The sequence below is a fragment of the Myxine glutinosa genome, chromosome 6, assembly GCF_964187855.1.
Source record: "Myxine glutinosa chromosome 6, kmMyxGlut1.1, whole genome shotgun sequence".
NCBI classification, from domain to species: Eukaryota; Metazoa; Chordata; class Myxini; order Myxiniformes; family Myxinidae; genus Myxine; species Myxine glutinosa.
Window position 1 is genome coordinate 192,086,430 of NC_136266.1, and position 12,865 is coordinate 192,099,294.

At 44.8% G+C, this 12,865-nt stretch overlaps 1 protein-coding gene and 1 long non-coding RNA gene across 2 annotated transcripts in view; both read right to left on the reverse strand.

Annotated features, from left to right (window-relative positions):
- LOC137429323 (uncharacterized) overlaps window positions 1-10,394 on the reverse strand; it is an 80,685-nt gene extending 70,291 nt beyond the window's left edge. Inside the window, exon 1 of the long non-coding RNA XR_010984884.2 lies at window positions 10,346-10,394. This is a non-coding gene — a long non-coding RNA (uncharacterized LOC137429323). The remainder of the gene's footprint in view (window positions 1-10,345) is intronic.
- LOC137429065 (CCAAT/enhancer-binding protein beta) lies at window positions 4,089-9,573 on the reverse strand. Its single transcript, XM_068119088.2, has one exon. The coding sequence runs from the start codon at window positions 9,465-9,467 to the stop codon at window positions 8,649-8,651; it is 819 nt and encodes a 272-aa protein (XP_067975189.1). The 5' UTR covers window positions 9,468-9,573; the 3' UTR covers window positions 4,089-8,648.
- Window positions 10,395-12,865: the final 2,471 nt, after the last annotated feature.

The window sequence follows — 12,865 nt, forward strand, 5'->3', positions numbered from 1 at the left end:
CTTCAGATCACTTGGGTACAACAGCAGTGGCGACTTTGGATCAAGAGGACGGACAGTGCAGCAACTCGGGCCAATAACCTTGTTAACATCGTCATAGAAACATTGCCTTCTTGATGCATACTTGTCAGGAATGTGGTGTCCACTCACAGAACAAAGGTCTTCATACCGATGCCACATATGAGACATGTCGTACACATGCCCACTTGATAGTCCCTGTATAATATCCAAGCAGATCTCATCTAAGTGTATGTCATTAACATCGCTGGTCCCTGATTGGCTCCGTTTCATTTTTTCAACGGCTCGCTGAAAGTTTATCAAACAGTTCAGATGATACTTGCCTTCGGCAGCACATAGGTCTCCCACAACACCCGCCAACCTAACGCGCATGGTGACATCATTGACGGCCATGTTGAGTACCGACTGAGACGTGCTCACGGTAGATATATTCCGTATATCTTCTTTTCTCTCATCAACTTGGCAAAATATACACCATTCCCAGTTCATGGTCGACATGGAAGATCTGGATTGGCGCGATTGTCCCTCACACACTTCTCCGGGCGTTTCCATGGGATCAATGGTGCCTGTATTTGATTTCTGGAGTAGTCGTTCCAGTTTAGTTTCAGTACTAAAACTGCCATAGCAGGATTTATGCCAAACAAACGTACCGTCAGACCAATCGTTGTCATTCAGATCAGCCAACCTTTGCACTATTTATGATCCTGGCAAGTCCACGTCTTTTAAGCCTACCAGTTCATTAACAACCTGAATGGGATGAATGGTGATGATGAATGATGATGAATGATGATGAATGCAGAGAATGAATGGGATGGCAACATAGAGAGTAACCCAGTTTTAGGACCGGCAGAGAAGATAACTGAGGAGGAAGTTGAGGAAGCGATAAAAGCAATGAAGGGTATAAAAGTGGGAGGGCCGACGGGAGTTGTGGGAGATATGTTGAAGGCAGCAGGAAGTTGGGGTGTGAAGAGAATGACAGAGATCTGTAATCTGGTGATGAAAGAAGGCCGCATTCCAGTGGTTTGGGAACTGAGTACCCTCGTCCCTCTTTACAAGGGGAAAGGTGACCCTCTGGAGTGTGGCTCGTACCGAGCGATACAGTTATTGGAGCATGGAATGAAGGTATTGGAAAGGGTGTTGGAGAGGAGGATAAGGAAGAAAGTGAAGATCGACGAAATGCAGTTTGGATTTATGCCAGGAAGAGGAACGACAGACGCGCTTTTCATTGTGAGGCAGTTGCAGGAGAAGTACATGGAGAAGAGGAAGAAGTTGTTTCTTGGGTTTGTTGATCTGGAGAAAGCATTCGATAGGGTTCCACGTGAAGTATTGACATGTGCATTGAGGAAGTTAGGAGTGGAGGAATGGTTGATCAGAGTAGTGATGGCAATGCACAAAAGAGCACGCACAGCTGTAAGGACGAAGGACGGGAACAGTGGTGAGTTTGAAGTGAAGGTGGGAGTGCATCAGGGGTCGGTACTAAGTCCACTACTATTTGTAGCTGTGATGGAGGTGCTGGCTCAGAACGTAAAGGAGGGTTTACCGTGGGAGTTGTTGTATGCAGATGATCTGGTGTTGATTGCGGAAAGTATGGATGGACTGAAGGAAAAATGGTTCGGTGGATGTGTGGAGTATCGTTGAGAGAGAGAAAGACAAATGATGAATTGCGAAAGATGATGGGAATAGAGCCTGTGATGGATGCTGTGTAGAGGAACAGGTTGAGATGGTTTGGTCATGTGTTGAGGAAGGATGAAAGTGACTGGTTGAGAAGAGTGATGGAAATGAATGTAGAGGGAAGTAGAGGATGGGCAAGACCGAGAAAGACTTGGCTAAAGATGGTGGAAGAAGAAATGCGGGCAAGGGGGTTAACAAGGAGAGATGTAGAAAATAGGGCAAAATGGAGAAGATTGTCATGGGGACCGCAAGGCTAACCCCCGCTCTAGCAGGGAAAATGGCCTTAAAATGCCTGTTGTTGTTGTTGTTGTTGATTAACAACCTCTCGAATTCGCGTCTTTCCCTGCTCTGTACTCTGTCGTAGTTTGGTCTCTGCTTTTCGCGACTTTTTCTCACAGAATCGACACGAATTTCCTGATGAAACAGGAGCCCTCCGCTTGCGCTTTAAAACTGCTACGGGTTCCATGTTTCATCGATCCTCATAGAGCAGATTTAAACCTGGGGAAAGTCAAAAAATAAAACTGGTGAAGTTATTTAATTAAAACGTGTTCTAAACAAATGTTGTATATTTATTTACAAGACTGACGCAAAGATATCAAACAATAACCGTTCGGAATATAAACATTTTGGATTTCACAAATTCTTCTCGCAACGTGCAAATGATCTAAATTACCACAATAAGTAATCTAATCAGCAGAAATGTTGAGCTCCCATATTTTTGCCGTTTCCCCCCATCCTGCAGGATTAACATACAATCGCAGGGGAGGGGTTTCTTTTGGAGATCCACAACAACACAAGTGCGAAATATTCATACAGAAACATTTTTTCCGATGCCCCTGATTTTGAGAATTATATTCTTTCCTTTAGGAAACAAAAAAACAATTTTATACTCACAGTGGAGTGTTGAATTGAAAAAAAAAAAAATGTTAAAAACATGATTTAATGGTAGTTTTGGCCGCCATTTTGTTTTTCCGATTTTTTGACACTTTAACGGCCAAAGCCAAACTGACATCCACCCTGGTGATGTTACGTAGGACCCATAGAACGTGCCTGGCTCGTCAGGTTGTTTGTAACAAAGAGATGCCATGAAACGACACAATAGCCTGTGTTGGCTGGCTGGCTATTAAAGTGTAAAGTTGACAAGTCCGGTTAATAAAAGCTTGATGTGGGACATGTCCAGTGATAAAAACAAAACAGTTTGGAATAACATTTGCCACTTGGGTCTTGTTGAGGCCATAATTACTCCCACGTTCTGGTCGCCCAGGGAATTTTTTTGGCCAAGTCTCTCACAAACCGGTTGGCCAGGCCTGACGTTCGACTAGGTAGTTTGGCGGGCGTCTTTGGTATGGGTATGCGGGTGTTTTCTGATACCTCGGGGAGATGGATGCCCCTGCCTTGCATAACCCCAGGTGTGGGCAAGGTGTAGTACCTGTTGGACCCCCTTACCAGGGTAACCGTCTGCAGCCATGCCGTTTAAATGGCAGATGGCTCTGCACATCTGGTGGATGAGAGTCCAGTCGACTCCAACAGCATGGGCGTAATAGTCCGTGGGCTGAGTAGGGTTTACATGCACCCCCCCCCCCCCCACAACTTAACTTCCCGGGTATGTCCATGTACCCCCCACCCTAGGGGTTAGGAAAAACCATGTTAACAGAAAAAAAACTCATTCCCAAGGTACCTCCCACGCATATTTTGATGTTACCCCCCCTGTGTCAGTGATTTCCGAAAATTAGGGGAAGGCGAAATTCAAATGGCCATAACTTTTTACCTAGTCATCCTATGGTTGCATATGACCCCTCAAAATGTTTGTCCTGGGACACTCTTTACAATGATATGTGTTATATGCAAATGAGGTCACCAGAGGTCAAAATATGAGGGAATGAGTTTTTTTTTCTGTTAACGTGGTTTTTCCTAACCCTTAGGGTGGGGGGTACATGGACATACCCGGGAAGTTAAGTTGTGGGGGGGGGGGGGTGCATGTAAACCCTACTCAGCCCACGGACTATAAGAGGTTGAATTCCCCAACGGCCCCAGCAGAGAAACATAGAGGAATGGCGACCCCCGTCTATACCACACACTTACCTGTGTGTACCAGCCATAGAAAGGCAATGCCATCATTGCCCGAGGAGACTCGACACCATCAGTTGGGCAGGAATGATGTCATTTGTTAATGGTGCGGGCGATAGCTCGCCTACTCTTCGTGAAGGTCACCTTGTCCCATTTTAACGTCCACCTGAGGGACGGCACACCTCAATGAGAGTTTATAGCTGCATCGGGATTCAAACCCAGGCTACACATCTCGAGGTGAGTGTGCATACCTGATACCTCTAGCAATGTTGGCCACCCTGCCACCCATATGTGGCCAATGCATAAAAGTACAAAAAGACGAGATCATTGAAAGGTAAAGTTTTTGTAGAGAAATTTAATATAATTATTCATCACAAAACGCTTCATATGTATTAAGATGACAGCAGTGAACGCGGCCATTCCATGGAAAATGAAACTTATAAAAGTGCTATTAAATATATCTTATCATTTTCAAATGCTTCACTTCGTATAGGAATTTAAATGTTTTCATACGAATCATTATTCAAATATTCATTCACATATTATCATCAATATTCCTAAAATATGTATGATTGAGGTCATAAATGAACACCCTATGCCCCAAGACGACATAGACACGTCCCTTGATGTCTTACAGAGTACACATAGACACATCCATTGATGTCTTACAGAGTATACATAGACACATCCATTGATGTCTTACAGAGTATACATAGACACATCCATTGATGTCGTACAGAGTATACATAGACACATCCATTGATGTCTTACAGAGTATACATAGACACATCCATTGATGTCTTACAGAGTATGCATAGACACATCCATTGATGTCTTACAGAGTATACATAGACACATCCATTGATGTCGTACAGAGTACACATAGACACATCCATTGATGTCTTACAGAGTATACATAGACACATCCATTGATGTCTTACAGAGTACACATAGACACATCCATTGATGTCGTACAGATCAGTGGGGCCGATCCAGGCTACACAGCTGCACTTGAAGACCCGAACGGAAGTTCACAGTTTAACATCTTGCATGGACACTGAGTAACGAATCGTGAATCATCAGCATGGAAATCCAACACAGGGCCTTATCTACATAACACGTACGAAGTATGAACTCAAACTCATCGGGGTAAATATGTGGACGCTAACTCAGACAGTCCACGGTAGCAGCATTTAACGATTTCATAGCTTTTGATCACAGTGTGCCAGTCTAATGGCCAAATGCTTCCGATGATCCCATTACAAACACACAAGTCGACCATTATATGAAGAACATGAGCTGTATTACTTATTGGCGACCTTGTGCGACGTACTCACACGTTTATACCACGTGAGCATTTCCCATGAGCCATTGTGACGCAACACGCCGATTAGAATAGAGATAATGAGGTTTGTAGCTCATACAAGCCGCAGTAAATAACCCAAGCCGACCTTACACCGACCTTACGCCGACCTTACAATAGACACCAGAAAAGAACCCAAACGTTCACAATACATAACTTTTTAAACTCATTTTCCTATTAAACAGCCAAATAATAACATAACCACCCAAACGCTCAAAATACATAACTTTTTTAACTCATATTCCTATTAAACAGCCAAATAATAACACAACCACCGAAACGCTCAAAATACATAACTTTTTAAACTCATTTTCCTATTAAACAGCCAAATAATAACATAACCACCCAAACGCTCACAACACATAACTTTTTTAACCCATACTCCTATTAAACAGCCAAATAATAACATAACCACCCAAACGCTCACAACACATAACTTTTTAAACTCATACTCCTATTAAACAGCCAAATAATAACATAACCACCCAAACGCTCACAACACATAACTTTTTAAACTCATATTCCTATTAAACAGCCAAATAATAACACAACCACCCAAACGCTCACAACACATAACTTTTTTAACTCATACTCCTATTAAACAGCCAAATAATAACACAACCACCGAAACGCTCACAACACATAACTTTTTTAACTCATATTCCTATTAAACAGCCAAATAATAACATAACCACCCAAACGCTCACAACACATAACTTTTTTAACTCATACTCCTATTAAACAGCCAAATAATAACATAACCACCGAAACGCTCATAATACATAACTTTTAAAACTCATTTTCCTATTAAACAGCCAAATAATAACACAACCACCGAAACGCTCACAACACATAACTTTTTAAACTCATATTCCTATTAAACAGCCAAATAATAACACAACCACCGAAACGCTCACAACACATAACTTTTTAAACTCATACTCCTATTAAACAGCCAAATAATAACATAACCACCCAAACGCTCACAATACATAACTTTTTAAACTCATACTCCTATTAAACAGCCAAATAATAACACAACCACCGAAACGCTCACAACACATAACTTTGTAAACTCATATTCCTATTAAACAGCCAAATAATAACATAACCACCCAAACGCTCACAACACATAACTTTTTAAACCCATACTCCTATTAAACAGCCAAATAATAACATAACCACCGAAACGCTCACAACACATAACTTTTTTAACTCATATTCCTATTAAACAGCCAAATAATAACATAACCACCCAAACGCTCATAATACATAACTTTGTAAACTCATATTCCTATTAAACAGCCAAATAATAACAACCACCGAAACGCTCACAACACATAACTTTTTAAACTCATACTCCTATTAAACAGCCAAATAATAACACAACCACCGAAACGCTCACAACACATAACTTTGTAAACTCATATTCCTATTAAACAGCCAAATAATAACATAACCACCCAAACGCTCACAACACATAACTTTTTAAACTCATATTCCTATTAAACAGCCAAATAATAACATAACCACCCAAACGCTCATAATACATAACTTTTTAAACTCATATTCCTATTAAACAGCCAAATAATAACATAACCACCCAAACGCTTACAACACATAACTTTGTAAACTCATATTCCTATTAAACAGCCAAATAATAACATAACCACCCAAACGCTCACAACACATAACTTTTTAAACTCATATTCCTATTAAACAGCCAAATAATAACATAACCACCCAAACGCTCATAATACATAACTTTTTAAACTCATATTCCTATTAAACAGCCAAATAATAACACAACCACCGAAACGCTCATAATACATAACTTTTTAAACTCATATTCCTATTAAACAGCCAAATAATAACATAACCACCCAAACGCTCACAACACATAACTTTTTAAACTCATATTCCTATTAAACAGCCAAATAATAACATAACCACCCAAACGCTCATAATACATAACTTTTTAAACTCATATTCCTATTAAACAGCCAAATAATAACACAACCACCGAAACGCTCACAATACATAACTTTTTAAACTCATATTCCTATTAAACAGCCAAATAATAACATAACCACCCAAACGCTCATAATACATAACTTTTTTAACTCATATTCCTATTAAACAGCCAAATAATAACATAACCACCCAAACGCTCATAATACATCACTTTTTAAACTCATATTCCTATTAAACAGCCAAATAATAACATAACCACCCAAACGCTCATAATACATCACTTTTTAAACTCATATTCCTATTAAACAGCCAAATAATAACATAACCACCCAAACGCTCATAATACATCACTTTTTAAACTCATATTCCTATTAAACAGCCAAATAATAACATAACCACCCAAACGCTCATAATACATAACTTTTTTAACTCATATTCCTATTAAACAGCCAAATAATAACATAACCACCCAAACGCTCACAACACATAACTTTTTTAACTCATATTCCTATTAAACAGCCAAATAATAACATAACCACCGAAACGCTCATAATACATAACTTTTTAAACTCATATTCCTATTAAACAGCCAAATAATAACATAACCACCCAAACGCTCATAATACATCACTTTTTTAACTCATATTCCTATTAAACAGCCAAATAATAACATAACCACCCAAACGCTCATAATACATAACTTTTTAAACTCATATTCCTATTAAACAGCCAAATAATAACACAACCACCGAAACGCTCATAATACATAACTTTTTAAACTCATATTCCTATTAAACAGCCAAATAATAACATAACCACCCAAACGCTTCCAAGTTTTGAAACAAGTTAAAATGGACCGATAATAACACCCGCTTATTCGTCCAGCTCTTGAAAGTCTGTACATTGTTCTCGGTTATTTGTCTCGTGCATAGTAGGTACGTGCCCGGTCTCCGCAGGTACGTGTCCGGTCTCCGTGCCAATGTCTGCATGGGCAATGCTGCCACTGCCATGGTCTTGTGGAGACCAAAACGACCACGTGGTTTACGCAGTGTGGCCATTTTGATGAATCAGTGTTTGGCCATGACCGAGCCCACCGCGTGAACCACCTGGTAGGGAGAGCAATTAAATATCCACCTTGACTGCTGCCCAATGACGTGGATCGCTGTGACTGCTGCCCAATGACGCGAACTGCTGTGACTGCTGCCCAATGTCAGGCACCGCTGTGACTGCTGTCCAATGTCAGGGACCGCTGTGACTGCTGCCCAATTCCATGGACCGCTGTGACTGCTGCCCAATGACGCGAAACGCTGTGACTGGTGCCCAATGTCAGGGACCGCTGTGACTGCTGCCCAATGTCAGGAACCGCTGTGACTGCTGCCAAATGTCAGGGACCGCTGTGACTGCTGCCCAAAGTCAGGGACCACTGTGACTGCTGCCCAATGCCATGGACCGCTGTGACTGCTGCCCAATGTCAGGGACCACTGTGACTGCTGCCCAATGTCAGGGACCACTGTGACTGCTGCCCTACGACGTGGATGAGCGAACATGGATCAGGATGTCAGGCCGGCTGGCCCGAAGCCTGATCGACGAGCGTCGTTCCCTCGGCCCCGTGAGCGAACAGGGCCCGCAGGGCGCCCAACTCGCGCACCAGAACTTCGATTCGTCTCCGCAGACGCGAGTTTTCCGTCGTGAGGTCCAACACGCGGTGCTGGGTCTCCACGGACCTGCGCTTCGCCTTGTCGCGGCTCTTCCGCACGGCGATGTTGTTTCTCTCGCGTCGCAGCCGGTACTCCTCGCTGGACTTGTCCAGGAGCGCTTTGCGTCCGATCTTCGCACTCTTTCTGCTGCCGCCGCAGTTTTCATCGACGGAACCTCCGGAGGAGGACAGCGCGCCACGGCTCTTTGGCCCGTGCCACCCCCGTGCCTCGGCGTCCTCCGCGCTCATGAGGTCGTGCGACAAGTCCCCGCTCTCGCGCTTCACCATCATGTAGTTCGCATGCTCGACGAGCGGATCGAAACGCGTCTCCAGGAGCTGCGGGGAATCCGCGAAGTTCGAAGCTGGCGGTGCGAAGTGCGTGAGCGCGGCGCCCTGGAAGCGACACGGCACGACGGGCTCGCACGCCGACGGGACTCCCTTTGAGAGCGCGTGTTGCATCGGCTCGCCCTTGAATCCTGGCGGGAAAAGCTCGGCGAGCAGGAGGTCGTCCGTCTGGTACAGGTCTAGCGCTTGCGCGGCCGTGGGCTCGATGTACGAACTCAGGTCGATGGAATGTTCGTACGTGTCTCCCAGCTCGGTCGCCGCGTCCCCGGCTCCGCAAAGGGCTTTCACCAGGTAGTGCGGTCGCTCCATCTCCGGATAAAAGTTTCCTGCTTCCATGGCTGTGGGCTTCAACTTGTGCTCCGACCGTGCGTAGTCCCGACCGAGGGACTTGTTGGACCTTTTCCTTCAATTAAAATGGCTCTTGTGTAAATTGCTGCCTTTCCGGCCTTTATTCCCTCCCGGTTTATAAACTTGGGGCCGGCCCGCCTCCGCTACCCTTGCCCACCCAACCAACGACCGTTGCTGTCTGCCAGCGTTGCGTGGTGGGTGGGGCCTGAGCGAAAGAGGGAGGGGAGGGTAAGGTGTTGGAGGTGGGTAGTGATCTTCGTGTGTTGGACTTAAAGTTCGTTCAAAGTCTCAACAGCACGTATTAAACAGTTAAAAAGTTCTCTATGTTTACTCCTCATCAGTGAACAATATTCATTCACAACTCACCACATTCATTCGGTCTAACAGAACGATGCAAAGGTAACGCGCTCACCTTTGCACTGTGTCGTCTAGCTGGGTTCGATTCCAAAACCGACTATAAACTGCGGCATTGGTGCCTCTCAAGCAGGCCGGAGCATCACGAAGTGCATAGTCCCTCGCATGCACGTTAAAACAGGTGGTGCACGTTAAAACAGGTGGTGCACGTTAAAACAGGTGGTGCACGTTAAAACAGGTGGTGCACGTTAAAACAGGTGGTGCACGTTAAAACAGATGGTGCACGTTAAGGATCCCGCGAAGAGGCGACGCATTATCGGCAGCACCATGAAAATAATTCCAAATTCATACACAAATCAGCTCCACGTGTACTTCAGGTCTGGCCAGCAGGTTCGTGAAAGACTTGGGCCAAAGCTTTCCCCCGAAGGACTCCCACAATAACAAGTAGTTATAGTAGTTACTACTTTCATTCGCATATTCACGAATACTTTCTGTACTAATAATTCGCTCACCTGCAACTTGCTCATCTTTCACTTACTAATTGCGCACCACTCCCACGACCATCCTCCACCCACACCAAAGGAGCATTTGCCTCAAAATGGCTGCCACAGCAGTTTCCATGAAAGGGAGGGTTTATTACAGGGTGCCATGGTCAGCGTCCAAGTCCGTGCGGGAATTTGGCATTTCGCCACACTGTTGCATTTACTGTACATATGGTCGCCTCCAAAGGGACACGGTGACATCTTTCATAGCATGTCGCCATATCGTACTCGAATCTGCTAGCAAAACACCCGTCGGCTTAATCATAAGTGTGTGCTCTGCTAGTAAATTAATCGGTTACTTTGGGTGCCACCTCGTCCAACTGGCTGCGCTGCAAACATCTCCACTTCTGCCCCTTTTTATTGTCTGTCTCCTCTGCAGACTTAAACAGAGTTCCCTGAATGCTCGAGTCACACAACTTACACTAAGCAGACTACGGCTCTCCCTCCATGCACCGGACCTTCTCATTCTTCACCATTGGGAGATGGGGACAAAAACGATATATCGCAGGATATTTCAAAATGTTGTGGACAGATTTGGACGAAACTTGGTGGACAGGTTGTGTGTCTGACAAGGACGATTCAATTCGATTTTGGTGAAGATCTGAATATGGATTAGAATACGATAATTATTCAATTTTTAAGTGATTTGTCACCATTGAGAGATTGGGCAAAAAGCGATATATAATATGATATATAATAATATGCTAAAAAAGTTATGGTGTAGCGGTTACCTTATTCACATGTCGCGGTTAGGCCAGATTTAAAAAAAGAGTTGGTGATCGTCCTTTTTTCTCAAAAGTTCGGGTAGGGAGGGAGGTTTTTTTTTTTGGTTTTTTTTTTCCTACTTTCCATTGAGTTTTGTTGACATGGAAAAATATGAAATAAAGACTCCTTTCTCCTCAAAATGATTTAATTTCTTCATTCATCTCACAGATTTACAGACATTGCCCAAATCTCTATGAAACACAGTGTTTGTGTGATTTTGGATGATGTTGAATGTCCTAGCTGAGCTTGGTAGTGAAAGGGCAAGACACCTGTACATGTATATCCACCATGACATCGGAAAAACAGATAAACACCATGCCCTTGGCACCTTGAAACTATTGAGCATGTTGAACAAGATTTCTGCCACGCTTTGGTACTGGCTTTGCAGTACAAAAATGTTACATTGAGGGTATTGCCCTGCCTTTTCAACCAAATTCTCCTCAGTACCACAGTGGATGCAGAGCATTTCATAGCCAGCAGAGTAGTACGCTAGTTCTATAGGGGAAGCACAGTTCAGATTGGCACGAACATAATGATCAGCGAGTCTGGTATCCTGTTCAGGATCGTCATCACCATTGTTGTTGATCTCCGTGAACACACTTCCACAGCTGTAGAGAATGGTGTCCATAGCAGCACGAATCAATAGATTTCAGCGGGAAAAATCTCACACAATAGCCGCCATGAATGGCTAACGTAAAATGGGTGAAGTTGCCCGAGGCACTTGCGACGCTCTGCGCAGCATGCGCCGCGCAGCACGCACTGCGCATGCGGTGCAGAACGGCGCCAAATGTGACTGTGAAAAGATCGTTTTTTAATGATTTTTTTCAAAATAAAAAATAGAAAAAGTTTTGGGTCGGGTGTGTTTCGTAGGGTCGGGCGGGGACGATCACCAACTCTTTTTTTTATCTGGCCTTAACTTATCCGCATGTGACGGTTACCAATACCATATGTTTGGTCTAACCCACGCACACGGGCTTTTGGTTGTGTGGTCGTGACGCACGCGCGGCTGTTGGAACCACGCCTTCCGAAGAGGGTTCTTGGTTTTATATAAACCGTTACGACTTCCGCTCGCGAGCAGTTGCTGGAGATTTCTGTACAATAAACAAGCTTTGTACCCAACGAAATGGCCTCTTCTTCTCGCCTTCGGCAACTCCTAAACTGGTGACCCCGTCGCCCCCGAACGTATTCGGGGGCTGCAGATGAACACGGCAGTATTGCGACCGCAATTTCTTCCACAAGACCTAAACTCGAACTGCCGGAGTTTTAGCAACGACGAGCAGCCATGTGGTTCGCGCACCGCGCTCGGCTCCTCCTCTACGACCGTCTCGTTACCTTCGCGCGCGCTGGAGCCTCGTTACCTTCGCGCGCACTGGAGCCTCGTTTTCTTCACATGCACTGATGCTCGCCACTCCCGCAACTCCTACTGCTGCAACTACAACTGCTACTGATGCTCATCACCCGCGGCCCGGCTCTGTTCCACCCGCGGCCCGGCTCTGTTCCACCCGCGGCCCGGCTCTGTTCCACCCGCGGCCCGGCTCTGTTCCCCCCGCGGCCCGGCTCTGTTCCACCCGCGGCCCGGCTCTGTTCCACCCGCGGCCCGGCTCTGTTCCACCCACGGCCCGGATCTGTTCCACCCGCGGCCCGGCTCTGTTCCACCCGCGGCTCGGCACTGCACCCACGAACTGCAACCTCGGGAGGCCCGCGAAGAACCTCGGCAGCCTCCCC